Here is a 27,500-nt window from a genome sequence, read left to right on the forward strand (position 1 = left end):
CCTGGTGCCCCTAGCCTCTCCTTCCATGGGGCCAAGGCCCTTCATGGAACGAGGGAGGCTCAGGGGTGTGATGAGCGGGGCAGGAGTGGGATGGGTGGGGCAAGAGTATTACGGGAGGGGCAGGAGTGTGGTGGACCGAGCCTGTGTCACCCTCCACAGGGCAGTTGTCTCCAGTGAGGCTGGACACAGACAGGCCTGGTGTGAATCCAGGCTCGACCAGGCTGGCTGGGTGACCTGGAACAAGGGACACTACTTCTCCAAGCCTCTGTCACAGCATCTGTAAAGTGGGGATAGCAAGAGCCCCCACCTCCTGGGGCTCTCTTACACAGAGCCCAGGGCTTTGCACTCAGTAGTACCCGAACGAGAGGTCGGCTAGGATATGGCACTTCTGTATTTCAATTATCTTTGTGCCTTTTCTATTGAATTTCATTTCCATCAAGGTAATTACTCCATTAAAAAAAAAATCAATAATTAGGAGGGCTTGCTGCCCCGCCCCTGCCCCTGCCCCCATCCTGTCCCCCAGATCCAACACTTGTAACGCTGTCAGCTGTTTGTTCTGCACTGTTCCTGTCTGCCGAAGCACTACTTCATGATTTGTCCGTCTTGGACATTGCTGGTCTTTACAGGAGAGATGACAGACATAACGCTCACTCCATCTTTGATAACGTAGCTCTCCCTTTTACACTGTGGCCACCAAGGAGTCAAGGAGATCCCCCATGGGAGGATATGTGTTCTCAGAAGGTCTCCCTTCACCCAATCATAGGACTTCTGGCCTATGGTCACCCCCCACCACCACCATTCTCCAGAAGAAGCAGGACCCCAACCCCTTCTGGACTCTGTGGGTGAACATTTCCAAGGAGACGGTGGCTGGAGGGTTTCTGTCCTGGGCTGAAGGATGAGACAGGGCCCTCTCTCCAGACATGTAAGCATCCCGCACTGTCCCACCACCATCCAGGGCTGTACAACTCTTAAACGATTCTTAAACTCAGGGCCACTTGTTGCACTTCCATCTTTCTTTCTTTCCCTTTGTTCATTTGGAAAGGGAGGGAACATCGTGGACCCACTGGCAGTAAGTTGGAGGGGACTGTGACCTGGTGGCTGGGGTGTTTCCTGCCTGCCCGTGGGGCACAGGCCGCTGTTCTCAGGGCCCTGCTCAGACCCCTCCACGTGTACACAGAGCACCCTCAAAACTCAGTACAGTCACAGTCACCTTGTCCCAGAGCCCTGTCTATGCCATATGCCTCACCACAGCCTGTGGCCCGGGGGCCCTGCGGTGCACCCACTCTGGTCGTAGCATTTCACATCTGGACAGCTCCTAAGTGCCTGGCCTCTTTCCTTTTTCCTACATGGCTCCCTGTAGCAGGTGCTGGTTCGTGCCGAGGCACATTAGTGAAAGGCTCTTAGCAGTGGTGACGCCCCCCCTCCCCCATACATCTCCCTCCCCAGGTCTGAAAGCCTCCCTGGAGCGGCTGCAGCTGGAGTACGTGGACGTGGTATTTGCCAACCGCCCAGACCCCAACACACCCATGGAAGGTGGGTGCTCTCGGGAAGCTCCAGGGCCTAGCACAGTCGCCTATAGGATGGAGCTGGGCTAACGGAAGGTTCTGGGCCTGAGGCTCTGATGCCCACCAGTGCAGGCACCGCTGGGCATCAGTCTCAAAATTGGGTGCCCATGCTGACAAGGAGAGAGGCCAGGCTGGGTGGGTGGGTGGGGGAAAGCAAGGGCCTGAATGTGCTTCTAAGTGCCCTCTATGTGCCCCCTGGCACCCCCAGGCCAAGCGGACATCCCTGTCCTGACTCTGGGTCCACACCTGACCCACCCCTGGGGTCGCTCCATGCTCTCTCCTGTGTTCAGAACTGTGTGGAATGTTCTCTCCTCTCAGCCATTAATAATTTCTAGCTAACTGAGCTCAAAATAACAACAAGAGGTCAAAATGGGATGCCTCTTGGCCACTGTTGCATCCTTTCAATCACGTTCTACTGGGAGGTTCGAGGGGTCCTTTGCTCTGGGGGATAAATTATTACTTAGAAGAGAAAAACGTGTTCTGCGCTTTGAAAAGTGGTTTTGATGTCTTTGGGCATTTACCTATTCTTTTGACTCCTGCGTGCTCGGCCCCTCCTGTCTCCCCCAACTTCCTGCTACCAGCATTTTCTCATTTGTGCTTTGCTGCTCCAGGGACTTGAAAAATTAAGTTGCGTTCAAGTTACTTTTTTTCCTCATTTTTTTTATATATATACCTGCGTGTGTGTGTGCGTATATTTTTTTTCCTTTTTTTTTTTTTTTTGGTAACAAAACGAATATTCTGTGAGAAGTGATTTGTGCCTCCCTCCCCGTGCCCTCTGTCATCCCACGCTCCCACAGCTATAAACTCTGGTCTCTTTAAATCTTTCTTTTATCACCAGGGGACCCATTTAGTTCCTCCAAGTCCAGGACATTCATCATAGAAGGTACACAGTGCCCATAGCCCGACTATTGACTCCCATGTCCCAGCTGCATTTTATGAGACAGTGCGTTTATTTACACGACTCTCTTTCCCCCGATGACAAACTTCTCCATAAAATGCATAAAGGAGATAAAAATGCCCCATGAGAACATCTTGCAAGTGAAAGGAAAAGCAAAGCGCATTGGCACCCCTGTCTCTCCGCCTGGTCCATGCGGTCATTTCATTCCTCATTTCCTTTCTGTGCATGTCACCACCCTGAGCCTGCTTGTGCCAGTGACCTCTCGGGTAGCTGACCTCGCGGGTGGCCTGTCCGCCCAGCCTCTTGATTTGGGGATGCTGTGGTCAGTGCCCGACACTTTGGGCATAGAGAGCCCCAGGGGGAGGGCCAGGGCAGACCAGGTCCCCACAAGGAGGGAACACATAGGAGACCCCAGAACAGGCAGGCCCCAACACATCTTGTCTTTTCCATATTCATGTTTTGTGAGGCCTCCCCATCCACAGCAGGCTGGCTCCTCCGTGGGCACAGCATGGGGCCACTCACGTTCCTTCCTCGAGCTGGGCCACCTGCCAGTGCGCAGCCCTTGCCATGCGGCCAGACCCCTCCGTTGAGATGGAATCTTTTTTTCTCCTGAAGAACGCAAGCATATGCGAGCTGGCCAAACTCTGCAGCACAGGGGAAGGCTCTGGCTAAACTTGGTCCTTCTAAACTCAAGGGCCCCCAGGACCCCATACCAAGGGCAGGCATCCTCCCGGCACAAGATCTGGTTTCCCTGGGAATATGATGTGTTCCACAGATGGAAGGGTGTGTGCTGGCCAGCTGGGCACCTGGCATCGCCATCTGACCCCGTCCATGTATTATTTGTAACACAGCAGGAGAAGCCAAGGCATTTGGCAGCAGCTGGAAGGATTTGGTCCTCCTGCTTCTGTTCAACAGCATTAAATATTGAGGTGAAGGACAATTGCCCCCCATTGTCCATTTCTGGGACCACAGACATCACCCTGGGCACAAGTGTGGAGAGCCCAGCCTCCCGCGAATGGGCACTGTGTCCAGCCTGCCAATGCCCAGAAGCCCCTGCTCTCCCCCAGAGCAGTCGGGGATCCAGTGTAGGCTGCTGCCCCGGTGGCCTCGCCCCTCCAGGCTCCTGGCTGACTCTGTCCACCACCTGCATGGGCAGGGCATCTCAGTGCATCATGTGATGTGACTCCTTGGGTCCCCTGTAATCCGAGAGAGCAGCAAGAGCGAGGGAGTGAGGCTGGCGGACGGGCTTTCCTGGCTGCCCTCTTGCTGGCATGTGGACGTACTGCCTTGGCTGAAAGGAACTGGGGAGTCCCCTGCATGGTCACAGGTGCCCCAAGAGTGTTTCTAAAAAACTGATCAAGGGCAGCCACGTGGGAGCAGGTGCGGAGTTTGGATGTGGCCAGATATCTCCCAGGGCCCTCCAGGTTCTCCTAGACCTCTCCTAGGCACTGTTCTCCTCCCTCAAATATAGCAGCATCGGCAGGGAGGCCAGGCAGCCTGGTGGTGGTCCCAGGGAGGGCCAGACTTCCCTCCCAGTGCTCCTCCCTGGGATTCCCAGGAGCCCCATCCCTGATTTGGAAGGAAGGAGAGTGCGGGGATTGGCCTGCAGGTGTAGGAGCCGAGGGGTGATTTGGGGGGATTTTGGGTGAGTCTGCTGAGATCACCACCCAGGAAGCCCAGCCACCTTGGTATGCCCTTGCTTACTCCCTAGACCAGGGCCCACTGAAAAAGTAGGCCTTGGCCCGTTTGTTGTTAGTGGGCCACTAACAACAACTACTACTACTGCTAATAATAATATACCAAAAATAAAACAGTTGCCATGCAGTCTGTTCCAACTGATAGTGACCCCATGTGTGGCGGAGTAGAACTGCGCTCCATGTGGTTTTCAGTGGTGGGTTTTTCAGAAGTAGATTGCCAGGCCTTTGTTCTGAGGTGCCTTTGGGTAGACTCAACCCTCTAACATCTGTTAGCAATCCAGTGCATAAACCATTTGCACACCACCCAGGGTCTCCAATAGTAGTAATAATAGAGTGCCTTATGATTTTACAAAGTGCACTGACGTACCTATAGCCTAGTAACCACTTGAAAATGTGGGCCCTGGCCAAAGGAACTCCTGGAGACCCAGGAGAGTGGGAAGACACATCCCAAAACAGAGCAGGGAGGGTGCCCAGAACAAACCCAGCGTTCTCCTTCCTTCCTTCTTCCCATCTCGCCCACCACTCCCATTTTCAGGGACCTCCACCCATCTCTGCAGATCAGGAGCAAGCCACGTGGGGAGTGATGGGGATTTTCAAGGACCAATGTTAAATCACTTTGTTTTTAGAAACACTTGTCCTCCAACTTTACTTTCCACACCACACTTGGCAGCTGCCCTTGCAAGCACTGTATTGTACCTGTGAAACATTCGACGGGGTGGCCCCACTCTCTGCACAGCTAAGAAGCATTTGAAATGTTAAACTTCGAGGCCAAAAACAGCTGGGGTAGGGGGAGCTATCATTGGCATATTTTTGTTTCTCAGAAGCTTTTTTGAATACTAGGACGAATCTATTGTGTAATTGGGAGTGGGTCCCTCCTCTCTCATTTAAAAGGACAGAGTGGCATTTCAGAGACAGAGTCTTTAGGACCCAGGACCCTCTGCTGTTCAGTGTTCAGGTTGTTCCACTCCATGACTTGGCTCTTCTTAGGAGAAGCACCCAGAACTCTCCGCCCTGGCAACAGAAGCCACTGCCATCACCTGTCAGGGGGCGAATCTGGCTGACGCTGGGCTCCTTTGAGAACCTGGGTGTGGGCAGAGCAGGGCTTTCCTGGTCTGCTCTGGTTCCCCAGCCAGGAGCTGGCCCTCCTAGACATGACCAGGACTCCACCCTGCAGCCTCCAGCCTCTGGGAGCACCTGGGGCCCACGCCCTGCCTTTTGTTGTCCTTTCAGATACCACCATGACCACTCTATTCCATTCTCTGGATTCCATTGAGAATTCAGAGAATAGAAACAGACAAAAAATGTGTTTGTTTACTTCCTGATGCAGTTGGTCAATCTGATTGTAACTTAATATATTTATTACGTTCTTCCCAAGTGATGGTGGCCCCTGATTCTTCCCCAGACCAGAGATTCTCAGTGGGGGCATTGAGAGTCTAGAATCACATTCTTTGATTTCACCTTCCCCCCTCGGCCCTCTAATCTGCCCTAGAAAAGTCACAGTCCATCCATCCATAACCCATTTTTCCAAGATTGCTTTCAGCCTAAAACGATTTGGGGAAACTATTCTCAAGACCAGCTTTTTGGTTTGCTATTGGCTCCTTTCTTCCATCCTGGAGAGCACCCCCATCCATACACACACACACCCAACTTGGATGCCAGGACATACACTGCTTGCAAGATGTAATTGCAACCTCTCCCTTCGTGGTGCCCGCCTGTAGTGTGCAGACCATCCCCAGGCTGGGCCCTGTGTGCCCGGCCCCCTCCCACCTTCGATCTCCCCTTCTCTCCTGACAGAGACCGTGCGCGCCATGACCCACGTCATCAACCAGGGGATGGCCATGTACTGGGGCACGTCACGCTGGAGCTCCATGGAGATCATGGTACGATGACCACTCGGAACAGGAATGGTTCCGGGATGCAGGCTCCTGGCCTCACGTCATGGGTGAAGAGCTGGCAGCAGGCAGCTGGGATGGTTTTGCTCACAGCTGCCTCCTAACTGGTACCAAGGGAAGGGAGAGCATGGGGGGTGTGGGGGTAATAGCTGCAGGCTTTGCAGTCGCCTTGAACGATCCCCAGTTTCCCTACCTGCAGACCAAGACTGCTAGGAATACCTACCCCCCTCCCCCTCTCCTCTCCCACACACACACCATGGGGTTGTTTCAGGGATTATCCAAGAGAGCAGAGGTCCTGAAGCACAGCAGGCACTCAGTGGTGACACCAGTGTTAGCCTCGTGTTGGGCTCTGGGTGCTCTAGGTGCTGTGTGCAGACTAACTCCCACTAAATGCCAATGAGATGAATGTGGCTGTCATCCCATTTTTCAGATGTGTAAATTGAGGCACAGAGAGGTTAAGTAACATGGTAACATGCCCAAGGTTACTGCGCAGCTCAGAGCCTGTGCTGACGTGAAACATGATCCTAGTCTCCCATCCCATAATCCCTGATGTTTCCACCTGGCTCAATTTCCAGGAAAATATCCCACTAAATAGTCATTTCCCTCCCCTCCCCGGGAGGCAGCAGAGGCTGAGCATGGCAAGCATTTCTTGCTATTTCTGGGGTTTGCTGGCACCTGAGGGAGGAGGTGTGGGGGGAAGAGATCTGAAGAGGTGAGGCTGCTGTCCATCCTTGCGGGGGGTGGGGGTGTGGGCACAGAGAAGGCTGATGCCACATCCCAGAACTCCCAGGGCAAGTTGTTCCTGAGAAAAGGGGTTTCTCCTCTTGGCAGCCCTATCTCTCTGCCTTGCCAAAGAAATTGAACAGGCTTCTCATTTCAAGTTAAATGCAACTAGAAAAGCCCTGAGGTTCCTCAGCCTTTCACCTTTGTGAAACTAACGAGTGTCTGGCATTTTCCTGAGGCCATCCAGAGCCAGCACCGAGCTCCACAGTCACACACCTGAGCTCACCAGGTGTCAGGATGTTTGTCTCCATTTTACAGATGAGAACATGTAGTCTCAAACTAGAGGGGACAGGTCATCTCAGAGCACTGGGCAGGGCTTCCCCAGGAGCCTTGGGCTACAAGTCCCAGAAGTGGGCTGATGCCAGCCCTCTCCCTCCTGACCTTGTGTCTTCTGCCACTGCTAGCATCCTGGCCCAGGGCCCTAGGGTAATGGTCAGGGTAAAAACAGTAACAGTAGAGCCAGCAGTTTCTGAGAACCCACCACAGGCCAGGCCCTGTTTGTTGTGAGGCCTGTGAACACTGTTGAATTATTTGACCCTTGTGACAGATGGGGAAACTGAGGCATGGAGGGCTAAGCCCCTTTCCCAAGGCCACTGGGCCAGTAAGTTCCAGAACCCAGGTCTCACTACTGCACTATACTTTCCCCTAATCCCTTCTAGCCTTGGGGTCCCACGACCTACTCCTTTTTACCAGCTCACCAGGGACTGAGGGCCCTATGGGAAGCTGTGAGCACTTTGGGACCAGGGCAAGGGATGGGGGCAGCCAGCCCAGCAATTTCCTGACTTTTCCTGCCCCCGGTCATCTCCCATGCCTCCTCCTGTCCCCCCAGACAGGCCCTTACCAGCAGGGCAATCTTGTGGCTTTTTCCCCCCACAGGAGGCCTATTCAGTGGCCCGGCAGTTCAACCTGATTCCACCCATCTGTGAGCAGGCTGAGTACCATATGTTCCAGCGTGAGAAGGTGGAGGTGCAGCTGCCAGAGCTGTTCCACAAGATAGGTATGCCCCCAGAATTCCCTCCCCTACGACAGGGGCCCCAGGCCCAGGCCATCCCCAAGACCCTTGCTGCTTGTCCGGGAAGAGGGCCCAGGCTTGACCTTGCCTGCTTTCTCTCCCAGGAGTAGGTGCCATGACCTGGTCCCCTCTAGCCTGTGGCATCGTTTCCGGAAAGTACGACAGTGGCATCCCACCCTACTCAAGAGCCTCCTTGAAGGTGAGGGAGTGGGTCCTAGGTGGGGCGGGACAGGCAGGGCCAACACTTTGGAGAGGTGTGGTCTTTGGGAGGTGGCCTGCTGGACAGGGCTTCCCAAACCCCATCGTGCCTGACCCCAGTTCTAGAGGGGCCACCTGCTCTGTGGGACATGCCCCAGGCAAGGAGGCCCCTTCCCCCCACCTGCCTCTGTCCCCCCATGGGCTAACATTCACAGCCTGGGTTGGGTCCATATGCCACTGGGGACACCCCGTCCTCCAAGTACCCCCTACTCTCTATACCATCAGAAAGAGCTCTGGAGTTAAGTTCAGTGCTGGGGGCTGCAGGGCCACTCAGAGGTGACCCCCTGGGACAAGACCGCCCCACGTACACACCTCTGGAATGGGGACTAGGAGGGTCCCCAGACTATGGGTTTTGAGGGATGAGAGGCAAGCAGAGTAGGGCCTGCTTAAGCCAGGTCAGACCCCGCACCGGAGCCCTGACCCCAGGTTCAAGGGCAGGATGGCCTAGCTTGCCCACACTCTCCACCCCAACCCACAGCAAGGTCAGGAAACCCCTTGGGAGGATTGGATCCTAGGGGAGGGTTCCTGGAGCCCCCAGCCCAGGCCAATCCCCTGGGCCAAAGGCGGCAGCACACCTCCCCCAGCTACCGGCTTTTGGGGAGAAGGGAAGTCAGCACCTCTACCACCTTGTCAGCCACCTTTTCTCAGCTGTGGTCCAGCCCCAGGCCCTCACAGACCATGGGCTCCAGAGTGCAGCAGGTCCCCCATTCTTCCTACCGCCCAGGCCTGGCTCACAGATATGGTTAGGCCTTGGGGGAGAGGGCAGGATGCTGCCCTGGCTTTGAGTGAGGTGAGAGATGCTATTTGGGAAAGAGAAGGATCTGGAAGGAAAATGCATACAGAGGTCCAGGTAACTTTCCCTCACCTGTGGGCTTCACCCCCTCAGGGCTACCAGTGGCTGAAGGACAAGATTCTGAGTGAGGAGGGCCGGCGCCAGCAGGCCAAGCTGAAGGAGCTGCAGGCCATCGCTGAGCGCCTGGGCTGCACCCTCCCCCAGCTGGCCATAGGTAATGAGCTGGGATCAGGTGGGAGAAGGTGGGGGGCCTGAGCAATGTCCCCTAGCTAGTCATAGGTATGGGCCGTGGGTATAAGGTCAGGGCCAGTGTCCCTAAGGAAATGGTGGAGGGTCCCCAAGTGCTTAAGCCACCCCTCCATCAGCCATGTGTAAGGTTGGGGCCAGCATCCCTAGGGAGATGGTAGGGGTCTCTGAGGGCCTGGGCCAGCCATGGGTAACAGGGCCCTGGGTATAGGATTGGGGCTTGTGTCCTTGGGGAGATGGGGGGTCCCTGAGTGCCTTAATCACCCTTCCATCAGCCAGCTGTGGGTAATGGGCCTCCCACATTCATGGGGAGAGGATGGGGTCCTTGAGCACTTGAGCTACCTCTCCACCAGGAAGCAGTCAGTGTCAGGCCTTCCCCAATACTGAAGGCCCAGTACCTTCTCCAGCCTCCCCTTGAGCAAAGTCCCCACCTAGCACTGCTGAGGGCATAGGCACTGAGCACTGGGCTTCCTAGGCACCCTTTTCGCCAGACCAAAAGGCTGGGTGTCTCTAGCGGAGAGTTCAAGGGGGCAAAAGCAAAAATGGCCCTGGCAGTGGGTGCGTCCCCCTCACCTGCCACCTTGATGCCCCCAGCCTGGTGTCTGAGGAACGAAGGGGTCAGCTCCGTGCTCCTGGGGGCTTCCAATGCAGACCAGCTGATGGAGAACATCGGAGCAATCCAGGTGAGCACGGGACCTGCTGGGCAGGGCTCAGTGTCCCTGTTCTCTCTGTCCAGCCATACTCATCGAGCACCTACCATGTGCCAGGCACTGGTCTAGGTGTCTGGGTTACATCATGAACCCATCCGTGCTCTTGACAAGCTCATTTTCTAGCAGGAACAGAGAGTAAACATTATATACAAGAAATAAGTAAATTATTTTGTGTGTTAGACCTGATAAGCACTATGGGAAGATAAAAAAGAACCAGAGCAAGGTAAGGGGGCATAGGAATGCCCAGCCAGGGACAGGAGGAAGATGTAGCCATGGGCCCAAGTTTAAGGGGTGTCATCAGGGTAGGCTTGTTGAGAAAGTAGCATTTGCGCAAAGGCTTAAAGGAGGTGGGGGAATAAGCCATGGGAATTCTTGAGGAAGAAAGTTTCCAGGCAGCAGGAAAAGTGATGCTAAGGCCAAAGTTGGAGTGAGCCCGGCACAGCCACAGCCAAGGAAAGCAAGGGCCCGTGGGCTGGAGCAGAGGGGAGAGGGAGGAGGTTAGCTCAGAGAGGAAGGGCACAGATTCCCCGGGGCCTGTGTGCCTTGTGAGGACTTTGGTGTTTATTCTGGTTCGTGACCTGAGGAGGGATATGATCCCACTTGCACTTTAAAAGGATCCTTCTCTCTGGAGTCCCTGGGTGGTGCGAACAATCACCACGCTTTGCTCCTAACTGAAAGGTTGGAGGTTCGAGTTCACCTGAGGTACCTCAGAAGAAATGCCTGGTGATCTATTTCTGAAAAAATCAGTTGTTGAAAACCCTGTGGAGCCCAGCTCTACTCTGACACACATGGGGTCTCCATATGTCAGAGTGGACTTGACAGACACTGGTTTGGTTTTTTGTTTTTGTTTTTCTCTCCAACTGAGTAGAGGAGAGACTTTGGGAAGGAAAGGAGAAACAGAGAAGTGACTGCCGTCACCCAGGGGAAAGATAGGTGGTTGGGAGATAGGAGAAGTGTTGAATCCTGGATACTTTTGAAAGTGGGGCCAATAGAAGGGCAAACTGAATATGAGAGTGAGAGAAAACGGAATCAAAGACACCTCCCAGAGTTTTGTCCTTGAAGTGTGCTATTGCTGCCAGGTGAGGCAGGGAAAGCTGGGGAGAGCATTTTATGCCCCCACCGCCTTTCTGGAAGGTTCTGGAACACCCTGGAGTTTGTAAGGAGAGTCTAAACCAGGGCATGCTCCCTCTCTGCCCTAAACCTTATGGAACACAAAAGCAGCCTGCCCTCCATCTGCTGCAGATGGAGGCCAGATGTGATGAGGTCAGGCTTGGCTGGGACCAGCGGAACATTCAGGAAAATGCCTCCCGCCTCCTCTGCAAGCCAGGCCAGTCCTGTGGGTGGGATTCTGATCCACTCTTGTCTTGCACACAGGTCCTTCCAAAATTGTCATCTTCCCTTATCCACGAGATTGATAGTATCTTGGGCAATAAACCCTACAGCAAAAAGGACTACCGATCCTAAGAAAACCCCACCCCGGCCGCTGGGACAGTTTCCTTTACCTCCTAGTCTCTGTTCGCTCGTTCGCTTAAGCTGTTTTGAAGCAAAGGGAAGAGTGCGGTTTGCATCCAAAAGACACAACACGGCCAAGAGGCTGCGAGGACTTGGAGCTGGCGAGCCAGCCAAAGGGAGAAGGACGCTCCGTAACCTCTGCTCATCCTCGAAGAAGAAACCCCTGTTTCCTCCCAGCCGCCGCCCTGCACCCACACTCCCTAAGCAAGGCCCGGGGGACCTGGTCAGGCCCTTGGGGTAGGCAGGGCAGTCTTTCCTCTGCTGGGACCACCTGGCGCTTGGGGAAGGGGAGAGTGGTAATGTAAAAAGAAAGGAGGTCTGGCTCTTCCTGTGCGCTCCTCTGCTGGGCCCTAGGCTTTGGAGGACAGGGCCTCCCCACCTGGGAGCCTCCCCCAACCTCTTTTCAAGGTTTCCAGGTACTGTTCCCCTGCACCTGACCTCACACTCCTCTGCCCACCCCTTTCTCCACCTGCCCTGCACCCCACATCCCCGCCATCTCAGCACCAGCCAACCCTGCCATGCTGACCCTTAACCCCCACCCCATTACCTGGCTGGCAGGAGCAGAGAAACTTAGGGGGGCTGACTCTGCTGTTTGGAACTCAAAATGTTTGAGGTCTGATTTCAAGCTTCTGGCCCCACCTGGCTTCCTCCCTGGGAAAGATTGGTGAACCCCAGACCAGGGAGACCAGAGCACAGGAGAGGCTGGTGGAGCAGGCTCTGGTTCGGCCTCTGCTGGGGCCTGCCTGCTCTCCCTGCCAGTCGCCCACTCCAGAAGGCTTGAGGTTAAGCATTTCTTGGCAAGACTGTGGCTGCTGACTGCACCAGGGGCAGCAGCAAGCAGGGGCAGGCAGGGTCCATGTGCACAGGCACACTTTCCTCCCTGTCTGAGTCCCTCCTCTAATGACCCCCCTCCAAGCCTCTGCTCGGCCCTGCTCCAGGATGGTAGACTTGGGATCTGCAGAGAAAACATGCTTTGACCCTTTCAGAGAGGGGGACCTGGGGTTTTCACACAGGCTGCACGCCCGGGGGCTGGGAGACCTGACCACCCAGTGTCAGAGAAGACCCCTGGGAGCCTGTCCCTGGAGAGGTGCCACCTGGAGGCTCTGTCTTTCAGAGCAGCCAGGTGAGGGACACATCTTGGGGTGCTCTAGGGCTTCTAGGTGCCTGGGGCAGATGGGCTAGGAGCCCTGGGTGGAACAAATGGTTAAGCGCTCCACCACTAACCCAGAGGCTGATGGTTCGAACTCCCCCTAGAGGTGCCTCAGAAGAATGGCCTGATGACCTGCTTCCAAACGGTCACAGCCTTGAAGACCTTACGGAGCACAGTTCTGCTCTGACCCACACAGGGTTGCCATGAGTCAGAATCAATTTGATGGCAACTAGTTTGGTCTGGTTTGGATGGGGCAGATGAACAGGAAGTGCTGCCCCCAAGATCCACCCACCCCACCCCAAAGGGAGGGCTGACTGGGAGGACATCCCCTCCCCCTCCCCCAGCTTCAGTGTTCTCCCAAGGGGTGGTGGGGCCGGAAGCCTGCAGATTCCGGAGAGAGGCTTACAGCCAGGAGCCCAGCACCCTGGTCCTAAGCATCACTGGAAGCAGCCTGTGGGGGCAGGGTGACAGGCTCCACTGCTCAGCCCCTTTCCACCCCAACACCTGGGTGCTCCACCCTCCCATGCATCAGGGCAGGCCCAGGTGCTCCTTCTTTGCTCTTCAGAGAGCTGCTGTTCTGGAAGGCCCCTCCCTGCCCAGCCCATCATGGCTGGGCTGACACCTGTGAACCTGGCTTTAGGAAAGCCACCAGGCAAGGAGGTGGGGAGGGGCATGTTTTCCTCCACTGCCCACTTGGTGCTGAGCCCCAGGAGACAGGTCCTCTTCATCCATCCTCTCCACCAAGTCCCATCCTAATAGCACAAGAAAGGCCCAAGGGGCAGGGGAGGGACACCCCAGTCTGTGGCCACCCTCCACCATCACATGGGGCTGGGGTGCCCTGCTCCAAAGATGGACCCTGCAGTGGCTGCTGTCCCTCCCAGGCCCAGCTGCAGTCCTCAGGCCTGGACAGCAGGACCCAGGACAGGCCAGTGTCTCACCCCTCAGCATCACAGCATCTGGGCCCCTTCCACCCTTTGCCCCCCCAGGCCCTGCCCACTGTAGGAAGATGGGCCAGGGATTGCAGTGGTGCCTGAGGTGGGGGCTGCCGCTCCCCAAGAGCCACACCAGACCCAGCCTGGAGAGGTGTTTGCCAAACAGGGAGGACAGGCACCTGCCCTCAGCCAAGGCTGAAATGCTGGTGCCCCAGGTCACTGTTCTGAGGGATCCTGTTTCTTCTATGTATTCCTGGGGGCCCTTCCCCTGACGTCTGTGAGGTGGGGGCAGGAGTACTATGGGGTCCATGGGAAAGGGAACTCAGACCTAGGGGCACAAAGCCTGGGAAGGGAAACCCAGCCTCTGGCTGGCACCTGCCCTCAAGGCATAGGCAGGCCCGGAAGGGGCGGCCTGGTTCCTCCCTGGACTCTCAGGGCTCCCGTACCTAGTTATGAGGAGGACCCAGGAGGAAAGCCCTCAAGAGCCCCTGAGCTGCTAAGCAGACGTAGCCCCCTCCCAGCTTCCCCACCCCACATTGAAGCAGTTTGCTTGACTGGGTCCCCACCACCAGGAGTACTGACACAGGAACTGGGCCCAGGTTGGGGGGCTCACGACACACGGACTCCCCCACTATTTCCCATCAGAAATGATGTTAAGTCCGAGGTCCTGAGGAACTACAGAGGGGCTTGCTCTGTTGTCCGTTCTCTTCGTCATGTAAATACCATGCTTTTCTGGCCCTCCTTTTTTTAATAACCGTGGCTCCACGCTAACCGCATCCCCCATCAGACAGACTGCTGTTCGCCTTGCCCTTCCAGACGCGCTGCGCAGACCGAGACACAGCCACTGTATTTATGAATGACAAAATAAACCCGAGCTCCAGTGACCTCAGAGGCTCCTGCTCTCTCAGTCCCCTGAGCTGGGGATGGGGATCCAGGCCAGGGGTGGAGCCAGGGCAGCGGGGGAGGGACAGCAACGCAGGCGCCTCCGGGTCTGACATGGGGGTGGGGGAAAAGGCCCTGTGGGAGAGGTAGAGACTAGGAAACAGGGTGGGCAGAAGACCCCACATCTCTCCCAGGCAGTTCAGCCCAGGGGTCCATGGGGAATGGTGGTATCTTTTCCTGCCGCTCTCGGGTATCACCTCCAAGGTGCAGAGCTGGTTGCTGGGAGGCTGCTGTGTTCCCGGGGGATCTGCCTGGGCTGTTGTCCCCAAGGATGACAGAGGTTAGGGTCAGGGGTGTCTGGGGTTGTGCTTCTCTAATGCAGTGGAGTATGTGTCAGGGCACAGGTGGGAGGGGCCGGCACCACCCAGCACACTCCTAGTTGGGGCTCCCCTCTTTCCCAAAGAGCCCCTTAGCCTTTGGGGCAAGTCTTCTCAAGGGAGAGAAGGCACAGGCTGACACCCCACCCCCAGCTCCTCCCACCCACTCAAGACCCCTCCCCACCCCAGCTCCTCCCCCCAGCTCTCACCCACCCAACACCCCTCCCCACCCCAGCTCCTCCCCCCAGCTCTCACCCACCCAACACCCCTCCCCACCCCCAGCTCCTCCCATCCTAAATCAGTGAGGCTGTCTTAGGAAAACACTGATTCAATCCTTTCCCAAAGGATTTATTAAAACACAGAAAACCAAAACATACACACGGAGTACAAAGTAAAGATGATTGTGTCGGCTTACGGTCTGTCAACCCTCCCACGGGCCCAGCCACAGAGGACGAGGACCAGACAAGTCACGGCTCCTGAGGGTGTTCAGCTTCCAAAGCTCAGCCTCCACCAGGGACCCTCCTGCCTGGCCCCCAAGCACCCACCCCAGGCTAGCCCGGCCCCCTCCTTTCCGACCTGGGCCTGGGCTTCCTCCCAGAGCAAGGGGCTGGGTCCTCACCACACTGGGACGGGCCAGCTGAGTGGCATGTCTGTTCCCTCCCTCCCTCTGCCCCTCCCATCTCCAGGCTGAGGGGGAGCAGCAGAGACGTAGCTCCATCTCTAACATGGGGAGCTCAGGACACACACACACACACCCAACAGGCCCTTTCTGGGTTATCATACCTAAAAAAATACTTTGTTTAAAAAAAACCTGAAAATTAAGAAAAAATCCCAAAACACAACAATGCCAATGACTTTGGGCTGACATACCACAACCTGTAAACTTCAGATCTATGGAATGAGTAGGTGCCAGCTTTGTCCACCAACACCGTGGTTTGCATGGGAGGACGCCAGAGGAGACCGTCCACCCTGGGCAGTGGCCAGGCCCCAAGACAGCGGGAGAGAGGAAGTGGCAGCCTCCAGCCCAGCCCTTCCCCCCTGCCCACTGCCTTGGGGTCCAAGACGTGAGAACGAGGCTGAGGTGTTCCCTGGGCTGGAAGGGACCACCAGCAAGAGGGAGGGCAGGTGTCTGGGCCAGTTGTCCGGTCTCAGCAGGACTTGGTCATAAGGAGCAGGCGGAAGTCCTGGTCCCCCTCTGGGAGAAGCCAAATGTGGAGATGACGAACGCGTTTCTAAAGGGGTCTTTCGGGGAGCATGTCCCCACATCGTGTGTCTCAGGGAGAAGGGGCTTCCATGGCAGCTGTGTGTGAGAGGGAAGCTCTCTGGACATGGCGAGTCCAACACCTCAATACCAGTGAGCGATGCCTTCTGAGACCTTTGGCCCAAAGGCGGCTCAACAGAAACTCTACTAGGTGTTGGGCTAAATCATAACATGGCCAGAAACAAAAACGAGGGCTGGTGCCTTGGGATCCATTTGCACACAAGGTCCAAATTCTGCCAGCAGCAAAAACCAAATCCAGCCCAAAGATGCCAAAGGCAGTGGACACCACCCACCACCACCACCAGCACTTCTGCCAGGAGATACCAATAAATCAAGAAGAAAACAATCTGAAGATGCTGTTTCCTCTCCCAAACTAGTCAAGCAGAAAGCCCATCCCCAGTGTCCCAGTGCCTGCCCTCCCCACCTCCTGGGTGTTGGACAACACGGTGGCACGACCCTTCCTGAGGGCAGGCCATGCCAGGGTCCAGGCACAAGGAGCTCTGGCCAGACTGTCCAGGCGAACCTCATGTGGCCTCTAACCCAGTAAAGGAGGAGGGAAAGGGGGAGACTGGGGAGGCCTGGGGACAAACAGGGAGGGAGGAGCACAGAAGGCTCCTGGGAAGAAGGGACTGCCCAGGAGGCACCACCAGCCCTGCCAGAGCCATCTGCCTCCAGCCATCCACTCAGCCATCCAACGCAGCCAGGGAGCGTGGTACTGTTCCCAGTGAGGCCAACCACAGGGTTTACCAAGTGGGGAGGGGAGCTTCACAGGGCCCTGGGTTGGGGATGAGCTGGGGCAGGTCACCTCACCAGGGCCTGAGGCAGGTGCCTTTGCAGGAGGCACTAGCCAGAGGACACAACACGCAGCGGACAAGACATGGGATGGACCACCATGGTCCAGAATGAGCCCACCTCGAAGGGCATGGTCCAGAATGAGCCACCTCGAAGGGCAGGGCAGTGGGGCCAGCCTATGTAACACGTGTGTCCCCGAACTCTACACTGTTCTCCCAGGCTTGTGCACTTGCTCCACCTGCACCCCCCCTAGTGGGCAGGGCCAGGATGCCCCCACGCTGCCACCACAACCCAAGGGTCAGGTGGGTCTTGGAGGGAGTGTCCAGTATGGAAAGGACCCTGGGGGTCCAGCCCCCTCCAGGGGTTCAGAGAGAGCCATTTCATAGATGAGGACAAGTGAGGCTCGAGGGGCAGGCAATTGCCCAGGCCCCTAGTCGTAAGTGCTGAGCCAAGACAACAAAACAAGCCACGAGCACTGACCCTGACCTGGCCTGGCCTCTTGGCCATCCAGCCTCAGAAGTACACTGCACATCAGCTTCCCACCGCTCCCGGAGCCCAGTCCAAGCCCCTGCAGGTGTCCCTACCCCCACCCCTGCCCTCTGGGTTGTTTCTCACTAAGCCCCTCCCCTGCCCTCACAAACAGAATTCTGCACCAGGTATCTCCCCAGGGAGACTCCCTGCTTAAGACTCAGAAATCTTTCCAGGCAGAGCTGGGCTAGGGGAGGAACACCCACAGACAGGCCCTGGGAGGGCCCAGTTGGGACCCCCTCCACTTGGGCCATTCCATGCTCCCACTGGCTGCGGTGGAGCAGTGTGGGCCATCAGGGTGGGATTCTGAAGGATGTGGGGGTTGTTCCCAGCAGGAATCAAGGCAGGAAGCCTGCGCTGCCTAAGGCAAGCGCCTAGAGAGGCCATTGGGTCCCATCCCCTCCCTCCAAGCAAATCTCTCCTCAAGCCAAGTTGGAGCAGAGCGAGGGCAGCTATGGTCCCTCTCCAGATGGTGAGTGCACCCACCAAGACCTTTCAGGGACAGAAGAGCAGGGGGAAGTCCAGGCTCCTGTAGGGGGCGGGTACTGGACCCTATGGGACAACTCTGACCTGCCATAACCACAGCCCTGCAGTAGCAGTAGCCCCAAAACCAAGGCTTCAGCCGCCTCCACTCCAAGACTACATGCCATTCCCCAAGCCCCAGCCCCACCCCCCAGGAGGGCGCACTGGGCCTGCCACATCCTGAGGGGCAACAGGCCCTCTCCTGGGAATGGAAGTGGCCAGGGCCTGCGAGACACACCAGGCCAGGACAGATACTTGCCAACAGGTGGCAGGACATACCTGGTGGTCTCCAACCCTGGCAGGAAAAGGGTTGAAAGTGTTTTGCCTGGACCCCAAACATCAGCCAGAGCCTCTGCTATCAGACTGGACAGCCCCTCCTTCAGACCTGCCCACTTGGCGCTGGGGGCTGCCCCAAGTAGGCAGGGGCCTGGGCGGAGGCGCAGTCTCACAAGCGCAGACGGGAGTGCAGGCCACCTGGGGGTTCCCAGGCTCCAGATGCTGGTCTCCCCAGTGAGGCCAGTCCACAGGGCGGCAGCAGGTCTTCTGGAAGCTTCCCTTCCAGTCTAGTGCCCGATGATACAGAAAAAGACGTTAAGTGCTTCGAAGTTAGACTCCTCCATACTTCATTCAACTTTTATCAAGACAAATGTTCAAGTCGCCAATAAGAAAGTGCAAAAGATGTACAAATAAATGAAATCTCTTCTAGGAAGCCGTTCTGGACGAAGTGACCAAGGGTTGCACGTCCAGGTGGCTGTGGGTGTGGTGGCCGGGATAAAGAACACTTGAATTGTGATGACATGGCACTTCTGGGGTCTGGCCCAGCCAGGCTGGCCTCATCCTCCATGTGATGGCATGACTCAGTTTCTCTTTTGGTCCCCAGGTGGCACTGGCTCCTAAAAAGGCGGTAGCTTTTCTCTCCCGTGGGGGTCAGGTAGGTGGCCTGGTAGGCGTGGCTGCGAGAGGTAAATGGGGGGTTATGCAGTTGGGGGGTCTTCAGTACAGGAGCCCAACACCCTACAGCCACCCTACCCCCACATAGCCTATCACGTCCAGATAACACTCTGACCTCCTAGCCACAGGCCCAGGCCAGGCAATGGGCTATACCCAGGGTGCCAGCAAACTCCCCTGACAGCAGCATCCAGCGGGGCAGCCAGTCTGAAAGCCCCTCTGATGCCTCCACTCGCAGCAACAGTTATTACGGGGACAGACAGCTCGGTGGAGGCCAGCTAGTGTGTAGCTGGAATAACTCCCCCCTCCCAGCCAGTAATACTCACAGGTCCCCTAGCCCCCAGCCACCCTCAGGTCCTGGGCAGAGAGTAAGGGTGTGAGACAAGATTAATGCTCCAGTGTGCACTGGGGGCAGGGCAGTGGGGACAGGGCCAGGGTCCAGGCTGAGCATGATGGTCCCTGACCCTCTCCTCATGAATACACATGCACACAGACAATGTCACAGGATAGAAGCACCACCCAGTCTACTAGCTGTACCAGCGACCAGGGAAGTGTCTAGAAGCCTGGGCAGACCACTGGCTCCTAGATTGCCCTGGGGCAAAGGGTGCTGACTGGAGGGGCTGCAGGCTAGCTGATGTCTGAGACCCTCGAAGCCTCAGAATTCTGGCAGGAAGGGCTACAAGGCTTTGGGACATGAAGCAGGTATGTGGAACAGGGCCAGCTCTGGCCAGGCCTGATCTGCCGAGCTGAGGGGTGGGGGTGTCGGACAGCGGAGCATGTGGGGGCAGCTTTACCTCAGCTGGAAATGAGCGCTGCAACAGAGGGAAGTCTCGGGGCCGACTAGATATCTGTGTGAGAGAGAGAGAATACCGTGCTGGCCCGGTGCCACGACGGGCAGGTCGGCGCCCCGCAGGGCGCCCTGTGCATGCTGCCCAGAAGCCGACGGGCACCTACCGGTCACATAGGGCCCCAGGGGCATCTGGTTGTAGTTGACAATCCCTCCCGGTCCAGGGCCCCGGAAGTTGGGCCCAAAGTTGTTGTTGTACATCTGGGAGGAGCCGAAAGCGCCCTGGAGGCAAGGACCAGCTTTAAAGGTCAAATCCTGCAGCCCCCACCCAGGCCCCAGCCAAGGGGCGCCTAGGATGGGCGTGGGAGGAGCTCGGGCGGCGCGCACGGGCAGAGGCTGACCTGCTGGATGGTGGGGTCACCAGCACGGTTGGTCAGGCGGCTCAGGATGCTGCGCTCTGACATCTGGAGGCGGGCAGCCACCGGCGGGATACGGGACAGCATGGAGGGCAGGCGGGTCACATCTGCTTTCATGTCACTCAGCAGCTCCTCCAGTTGGTTCAAGACTAGGCAGGAGGAGGGAGGACGGAGGCCCTTCAGTGCCTGCCTACCCAATGCCCAAAAGGTTAAAGGTTCAAGTCCACACAGAGGTTCCTCAGAAGAAAGGCCTGGCAATCCTTCTAAAAAATCATCCACTGAAAACCCGGTGGAGCACAGCTCTGCTCTGACACACATGGGGTCGCCATGAGTCCGAGCTGACTCTGCAGTAACTGGCTTATTACTGCATGCCTCAAGCAGTAGGCACCAGGGGGCGCTCTTTCACCAGGCCCTCCAAGGCCAGCAAAGTGGAGATTTGCCAACTGGGAAATCTGAAGCAGCTAAGAGCTTCCCCCGGGGCCTCTCTAGGGAGGAAAGTCAACTCTAGGCTTCCCTCCTTACAGCCTCCACGCCCTCGGCCAGCCTCCTGGGGACAAGGTAGGGTACTGGCAGGGCAGGACTGTGACCGGGTCGCGGGGCTCAGGAAACATTTCCCCCATCTCTGAGTCTGGTGACTGTCATGTGACTCTAGGCTCTGGGCTTCCCACCCAGCCTGGGAGCTTCCTGAGGGCAGGAAACGTGCTCAAGGATTACAGGCGCAGATTTGGAGTATGAGCACCAAAGACTCGAATCCCTGAGGTCTTGGTCAAATCATTTCACCTCCCTGAGCTTCCATTTCCTCGTCTTTAACATAGGGATAATAATGACTGATCAGGAAAAAAAATATAAAATCAGTTGCTGTTGCGTAAACTCCGACTCATGGCGCCCCCATGTGTGTCAGAGTAGAACTGCGCTCCACAGGGTTTTCCATGGCTAATTTTTCAGAAATAGATCACCAGGCCTTTCTTCCAAGGTGCCTGTGGGTGAACTTGAACCTCCAAACTTTGGGTTCAAAAACCCAGTGCCGTCAAGTCGATTCCGACTCATACAGTTAGAACACATTAATTGTTTGTACCACCCAAGGGCTCCAACAAGACTGACCACTTAAGGATATTTACAAGGATTAAAGATGGGACTTATTTAAGGCACATTGTCAGGGCTCAATAAACGAGAGCTCTTACAATTTAGTCTTCTTCTGGGTCACCTCCCCCCAGCCCAGGGCCTGGCATAGAGTTTTGTTGCCATCAAGTTGATTCCAACTCATAGTGACCCTGTAAGATGGTGTAGAACTGCCCCATACGGTTTCCAAGGAGTGCCTGGTGGATTGAAACTGCCAACCTTTTGGTTAGCAACTGTAGCTCTTAACCACTACGCCACCAGGGTTTCCTGGCATAGAGTAGGACTTTAGAAAAAGGGAGGAGGAGGAGGGGCCTCAGTTTTCCCATAGGTCATGGCAGGACTGGATGATAGGACTGTCCCATCTCGGCCCAGGGGGCTCCGCCTTGGCGGCCCAGCCTCAGGAGGTGAGGTTCTGCCTTGGCCCCTGCCCCATCAGTCCCCTCATCCCTGGCCAAGGACACTGGCAGGAAGGCAGACAGGCTCCTCACCCTTGTGCAGGACAGCGTTGGCAGGCTTGTTCCCAGCCAGGGACTCCTTGGACAGGTGCTGGTGGCTCTCAGCAAGGCACTCCACCTCAGCCAGGCGGGCATTGAGGGCCATGGCTGGGTGGTTGGGGTCCTGGGTCATGTTGAGGTATGCGGCCCTCCGCAGCTGCTCCTCAATGACCAGCGCCTGCTCCAGCAGCTGGGGGGACAGAGGGGACTAAGCATGGGCTGAGACCCTCTTCCTGGTTGGCCACACCCCCTCCTTCACCAGCACCCACCCTACTCTGGGTGGGAAGGAGAGAGGTGGAACACACACCCCCACCTGCCCCTTGTCCATGCCCACCTGTTCCTTGGAGCCTTCCCCAAGCTAGGTTCTTGTCACCCCAGATGGATGGGGCACTCACCCTGGGGAGCGATTCCAGCCTGAAGCAAGGATGCCCACACCCTGTTAGTTGATTGACTACCTGACTCCCCTTGGCTGGCAGCCTTATCTGGGTACATGCTTCCTGACGCTGAGGTCCCCACTCTCGTGAAGCCTACCCTTCCTGCAGCGCCACCAGCCTCCACCCCTCTCAGAACAGACCTTGAACCTGCGGGCCAGGAACTTGTTCTTCATCTCCAGGTAGTTGCCCTTGTGGATCTCAGACTTGAAGGGCTCGTTGAGGATCATGTATCTCGGGTCATTCTGGATGTCCTGCCAGCGAGCATAGCCATGCCTAGAGTGGGCACCGTTAAGGGCAAACCTAGCCACTGGAAGAGGCGGGGCCCTGGTGGCGGGGTAGGGGGTGGGGGACAAGCCCAGGGTTCCGTGTCCTGGCTGGGAGCTCTCATGAACCTCAGCTGCCCCATGCGTAAGGTTGATGTTGATGGTGACAACATCAGCACAAACCCACTGTGTAACTCCTTCGTCCCAACAATCTGTGGGGCAAATACTATGTCAATCTTTATAGTGGGCTGAACTACGTCCCCAAAAAAGATATGTTCAAGTCCTAACCCTCAGTACCTGTGAAGGTGACCTAATTTAGAAATGGGGTCTTTGCAGATATAATCGGGTTAAGATGACGCTATACTGGAGCAGGGTGGGTCCAAATGCAATGACAGATGTCCTTATGAGAGGGAAATCTGGACAGGCACACACACGGAGAACGTGACGAAGAACATCCACGTGACGATGGAGGCAGAGATTGGAGTGAAGTGTCTAAAAGCCAAGGAATGCCAAGGATTGCCAGAAACCACCAGAACTTGGAAGAGGCATAGGGAGGTCCTCCCTTAGAGCCATCAGAGGGAGCACGGCCCTACCGACACCCTACTTGCAGATTTCCAACCTCCAGGACAGTGAGAGGATAGATTTTTGTTTTAAGCCACCCAGTTTGTGCTACTATGTTATGGCAGCCACAAGAAACTAAGACACCCCCTTTTAACAAAGGACTGAGGCACAATGAAGTTATCTGCCCTAGTTAGTAAGGGGCAGACCCAGGATTTGAACTCAGGAAGGCTGGGCCTAAACTTAATCTTCATGACAGGCGCCGGCAAATTAATGGCCCACTGGCCAAGTCCAGCCCACAGCCTGTTTTTATAGATAAAGTTTTGTTGGAACACAGCCATGCTTCTTGGTTTATGTTTTGTCTACATGGGGTCGCTATGAGTCAGATTTGACTCCATAACACCCAACAACAACAACATGGCTGCTTTCACTACTATGACAGAGTTGAGCAGCTGCAACAGAGACTATCTGGCTGCAAAACCTAAAATATTTACTCTCTGGCCCTTTACAGAACAAGTTTGTTGACCCCTGTTCTACGACGCTCCACCTCTCGTTGTAATAACCAGACCCATCCCAGGTCTGTGCTGTCATAAGGTCAGCTTGGCCGGGGAGTGCTCCTGGGGGCAGGTGTGTGGCACGTCCTCACCTCCTGTGGATAATGTGCTCTAATGTCCCCTTCTGAAGAACGACACACAATACAGGGGCAGGCAGCACAACTGGACTAAACCAAAAGCTAAGAAGTTTCCTGAATACAACCAAACACTTCGAGGGACAGACTAGCAGGGGCAGGGGTCTGGGGACCATGGTTTCTGGAGACATCTAGCTCAACCGGCATAACAAAGTATATTAAGAAAACGTTCTGCATCCCACTTTGTGAGTGGCATCTGGGGTCTTAAAAGCTAGCAAGCAGCCATCTAAGATGCATCAGTTGGTCTCAACCCACCTGGAGCAAAGGAGAACGAAGAACACCAAAGACAGAAGGAAAATATGAGCTCAAGAGAAAGGGCCACATAAACCAGAGACTCCATCAGCCTGAGGCCAGAAGAACTAGATGGTGCCCGGCTACCACCAATGACTGCCCTGACAGGGAACACAACAGAGAATCCCTGATGGAGCAGGAGAAAAGTAGAATGCAGACCCCAAATTCTCATAAAAAGACAGACTTAATGGTCTGACGGAGACTGGAGGGACCCCAGGGATCATGGCCCCCAGATTTTTTGTTAATCCAAAACTAAAACCATTCTCAAAGCTAACTCTTCAGACAAAGATTAGACTGCACTATCAGACATAAAATGATACTGGTAAGGAGTGTGCTTCTTAGCTCACGTAGACACATGAGACTATGTGGGCAGCTCCTGTCTGGAGGAGAGATGAGAAGGCAGACAGGGACAGGAGCTGGTTGAATGGACATGGGGAATATAGGGTGGAGAAGAGTGTGCTGTCTCATTAGGGGGAGAGCAACTAGGGTCAAATAACAATGTGTGTATAAGTTTTTGTATGAGAAACTGACTTGAATTATAACCTTTCACTTAAGGCACAATAAAAAAAAAAGTCCCCTTCTCTGATGATCCCATTGGAAACTGCAACCCAACCCCTACAGTGACAGTCCACTATGCTCCCTCCTTGCTTTTGGGCATACACTGTACCCGACACTTGGCGAATTCATGGTGTTCACTGTCTTCCCCCCAGGAAAATATCAGCCCCAGGAGGGCAGGGGTTTTTCTCTTTTGCTCACTGCTACATCCTCCATGCCTGGCACATACTATGTGCTCAATAAATACCAAATGAATAAATACATTAAAGCCTTTGTAAAGGTGAATCATCTCTCAAGTGTCATTACTTGAAGGAGGTAAGGTCTGTGCCACCTTAAAAGCAGCCAGATAGGTTGGATCCTACTCTGTGATATATCAGCTATGTGTCCCTGGGCAAGTTACTTGGCCTCTCTGAGCCTCTACTTCCTCCTATGCAGAATGGGGGACCATAGGAGCGCCCATCTTGAAAGGCCACTGTAAGGACAGAGTGAGTACTGAGTGTAAAGAGACAAACTGCTGCTGTGGTCTCATCATCATCATCACCTGCATTGTCATTGGCTCCTCACTTCACACCCCCTTCATGCCCTGCACCCCTCCCTGAGGTCCATGGATGAACAGGTAACTCCCACCCGGTCCAGCCCAGCCCAGCCAAGGATACGTCACGATGCCCGCCAGCAGCCAGTAGTCATGGCGCCGGTGCCAGATGTCGTATATCTTGCCCGAGGACACAGCAGCACGCTCCTCGTTCTGCCACAGTGTGTGCAACTCTGGGAAACCAGCCCAGGGAAGTGGAAAGAGAGATCCCCCAGGCCCTCATTACTCACCAGCTCCCCCCTCCCCCGAGGGTTCAGGTGAGCTCCACTGCTAGGAAAAGTTATGCAACAGGTTTTATCAACCATTCACACCTTAGCATAAAATAGCAGTCTGCCCAGTCTCCAGGCATCCATGCAGTCAGGGAGCCTACGACACCAGCAGCCCAGCTCCCTGCCCACTATCCCACCTCGTTACCTGTGAAGCCCCCATCTGCAATGTTGAACATGAATTTGAATTTCCCATTCTTGTCCTCCTTCTTCCCCTCCTCATCCTCCTCTTTGTCACCATTTTGCTGAGTCTCGATGGACTCCTTCTCCTCAGCCTTGGTGTCATCTATGGGAGGACAGACCCACATTCATTCACTTCTCTCTGCCAAGAGCTAGAAATCCAAAGGCAAGCAGGAAACACAGCTCCCTGTCCTCCAGGGGCTCACCGCCAAGAGGAATTTTAAGCTAAAGACCAGCAGGCCCCTCTCTCCATCTGGAGCAGGGAGGGCTGGTTCCAGGCCCAGTGCCCTCCCCCCACCACATCAGGACCCATGGGGACAGGGAGGGAGAGCACTGTGAAAGTACAGTCAAGTTCAAGGAAAGCAGAGCTGCCTTAAGGGTCTGATCTAAGCATGACTGTTCCAGAACATTCCAGCACGTAAAGGTACACAAAGCATCCAGCTGAACCTCAAATCCTCCATGCCAAGCTCTTGGCCAGCTCTCCTCCCTCCTGGTGGTGCCTGGAGCCCAAGGAGGGGTCATGAGAGAGGAGGGGGAGTCTGTTCCTGGCACAGAGCCATAGTACTTCCAGGCCTGGAGTGCCTTGTTCCTACCCACTGGCTCCAGTCAGGGCCTGGGACTGAGGGCCCAGTGCCCAGGAGGCTGCAGGAGGCTGAACAGGGTCCAGATGGCACCTCCAGGGACCAAAGGATAAAAGGGCAGAGCACAGGAAAGAGCCCCAAACCTGGCCTGAAATCACTGCCGTCCCCTCTGCTGTGGATCAAGTTTAACTCCAGCTTGTCCAGAATTTTCTCCTTCTCTGGAAGCACTTCCTCTGCAAGACAAAGGGGTTCATGGGTAGGAAGGGGTCCAGGAAGAACATCGGGTACTGTTTTAGTCCTGATGACCCAAGCCATCGATGACATTTTACTCAAAGTCCAACAGCTGCCGTCAAAGACAGCCCCTCTTGCCGGGACACAGATACGTGAACACCAGTGTTCACTGCAGCGCTATTCACAATAGCCAAAAGGTGGAAACATCTAAATGCCCATCAACAGAGGGATGGATCAACAAAATGTGGTGCGAATATACAATGGAATACTACTCGGCCATAAAGAAAAATGAAATTCTGATTCATGCTACCACATGGATGAACCCTGAAAACATCATGCTAAGTGAAGTAAGTCACAAAAGGACAAATATTGTTTGATCCCACTTATCTTAAATCTCTAAAATAGACCTAAAGTTATGTAGTGGGTAGCAGGGGTGGGTGGGAAGGAGGGAGAAAGGGAGACTTATTCCTTAGGAGACACCAAGCTTCTCTTAAGGCTGATTGAAAAATTTGGAAATGGATAATGGTGATGGTTGTACACAATTAAAAAAAAAAAATTTTTTTTTTTTTTTTTAGTGTCACTAAATTGTACAAGTGAAGGCTGTTGAAATGGCACATGTTCTGTTAGATATATATTTACCACAATTTAAAAAAAAAGAGTTTCTCTCAGGAGACAGGCAGGGATGTGGTCCTTCACCCACCCATTCAGCTTACCCCTTCCCTCTCACTCCTATTCCTGCAGCACCCTCCCCCAAACTCCTCAAAGTATAGTCTTGAAGTTCTCTATATTACAACAACAACCAGAAGACAAGGAGCTCTGGCAACATGGCAGACTTTCATTAGTGCAAAACCCATCTTACACACACCTAAAAATGCTGGGCAAAAAACCAAACCAAACCCATTGCATCAAGTCGATTCCAACTCATAGCGACCCTATAAGGCAAAGTGTAACTGCCTCATAGGATTTCCAAGGCTGTAATCTTTACAGAAGCAGGCTGCCATATCTTCCTCCTGCACAGCAGCTGGCGGTTTCAAACTGTCGACCTTTCAGTTAGCAGCCAAGCACTTTAACCACTGTGCCACCAGGATTCCTTGGGCAAAATATACCACATTAAAACACACACACACACATAAACAAGCTCACAAGAAAGAAAAGGAAATCCCCAAGTGTCATCAATGAAGGGAAAATTAAAAGCATAAGTTGGGGCTCTGGTGGCCCTGGGCAGGGGGTTATTGGATGTCAGAAACAGGCCAGGGTGCTTGGGGCTTGTGTTTCAATACAGAAGGC

General features: G+C 55.1%; 2 protein-coding genes across 14 annotated transcripts in view; one reads left to right on the forward strand and one right to left on the reverse strand.

Annotated features, from left to right (window-relative positions):
* KCNAB2 (potassium voltage-gated channel subfamily A regulatory beta subunit 2) overlaps positions 1-14,332 on the forward strand; it is a 111,117-nt gene extending 96,785 nt beyond the window's left edge. For 11 of the 13 annotated variants that reach the window (XM_064281150.1, XM_064281157.1, XM_064281153.1 and 8 more), the window contains 7 exons: positions 1,447-1,533; positions 5,955-6,040; positions 7,712-7,832; positions 7,952-8,046; positions 8,992-9,112; positions 9,739-9,827; positions 11,229-14,332. In XM_064281150.1, coding sequence (XP_064137220.1) covers positions 1,447-1,533; positions 5,955-6,040; positions 7,712-7,832; positions 7,952-8,046; positions 8,992-9,112; positions 9,739-9,827; positions 11,229-11,318 — 689 coding nt within the window. In that variant the 3' untranslated portion in view covers positions 11,319-14,332. The remainder of the gene's footprint in view (positions 1-1,446; positions 1,534-5,954; positions 6,041-7,711; positions 7,833-7,951; positions 8,047-8,991; positions 9,113-9,738; positions 9,828-11,228) is intronic. The other 2 variants (XM_064281158.1, XM_064281163.1) reach the window with 1 other exon arrangement.
* Positions 14,333-14,352: 20 nt separating this feature from the next.
* Positions 14,353-27,500, reverse strand: part of CHD5 (chromodomain helicase DNA binding protein 5) — an 81,265-nt gene continuing 68,117 nt past the window's right edge. Inside the window, exons 34-43 of the mRNA XM_064279922.1 lie at positions 26,126-26,215; positions 25,370-25,507; positions 25,020-25,128; positions 22,149-22,281; positions 21,569-21,764; positions 19,947-20,110; positions 19,629-19,827; positions 19,085-19,115; positions 18,615-18,763; positions 14,353-14,465 (exon numbers count right to left, since the gene is read on the reverse strand). Coding sequence (XP_064135992.1) covers positions 14,353-14,465; positions 18,615-18,763; positions 19,085-19,115; positions 19,629-19,827; positions 19,947-20,110; positions 21,569-21,764; positions 22,149-22,281; positions 25,020-25,128; positions 25,370-25,507; positions 26,126-26,215 — 1,322 coding nt within the window. The remainder of the gene's footprint in view (positions 14,466-18,614; positions 18,764-19,084; positions 19,116-19,628; positions 19,828-19,946; positions 20,111-21,568; positions 21,765-22,148; positions 22,282-25,019; positions 25,129-25,369; positions 25,508-26,125; positions 26,216-27,500) is intronic.

Source organism: Loxodonta africana, chromosome 3, assembly GCF_030014295.1.
Source record: "Loxodonta africana isolate mLoxAfr1 chromosome 3, mLoxAfr1.hap2, whole genome shotgun sequence".
Classification (NCBI taxonomy): Eukaryota; Metazoa; Chordata; class Mammalia; order Proboscidea; family Elephantidae; genus Loxodonta; species Loxodonta africana.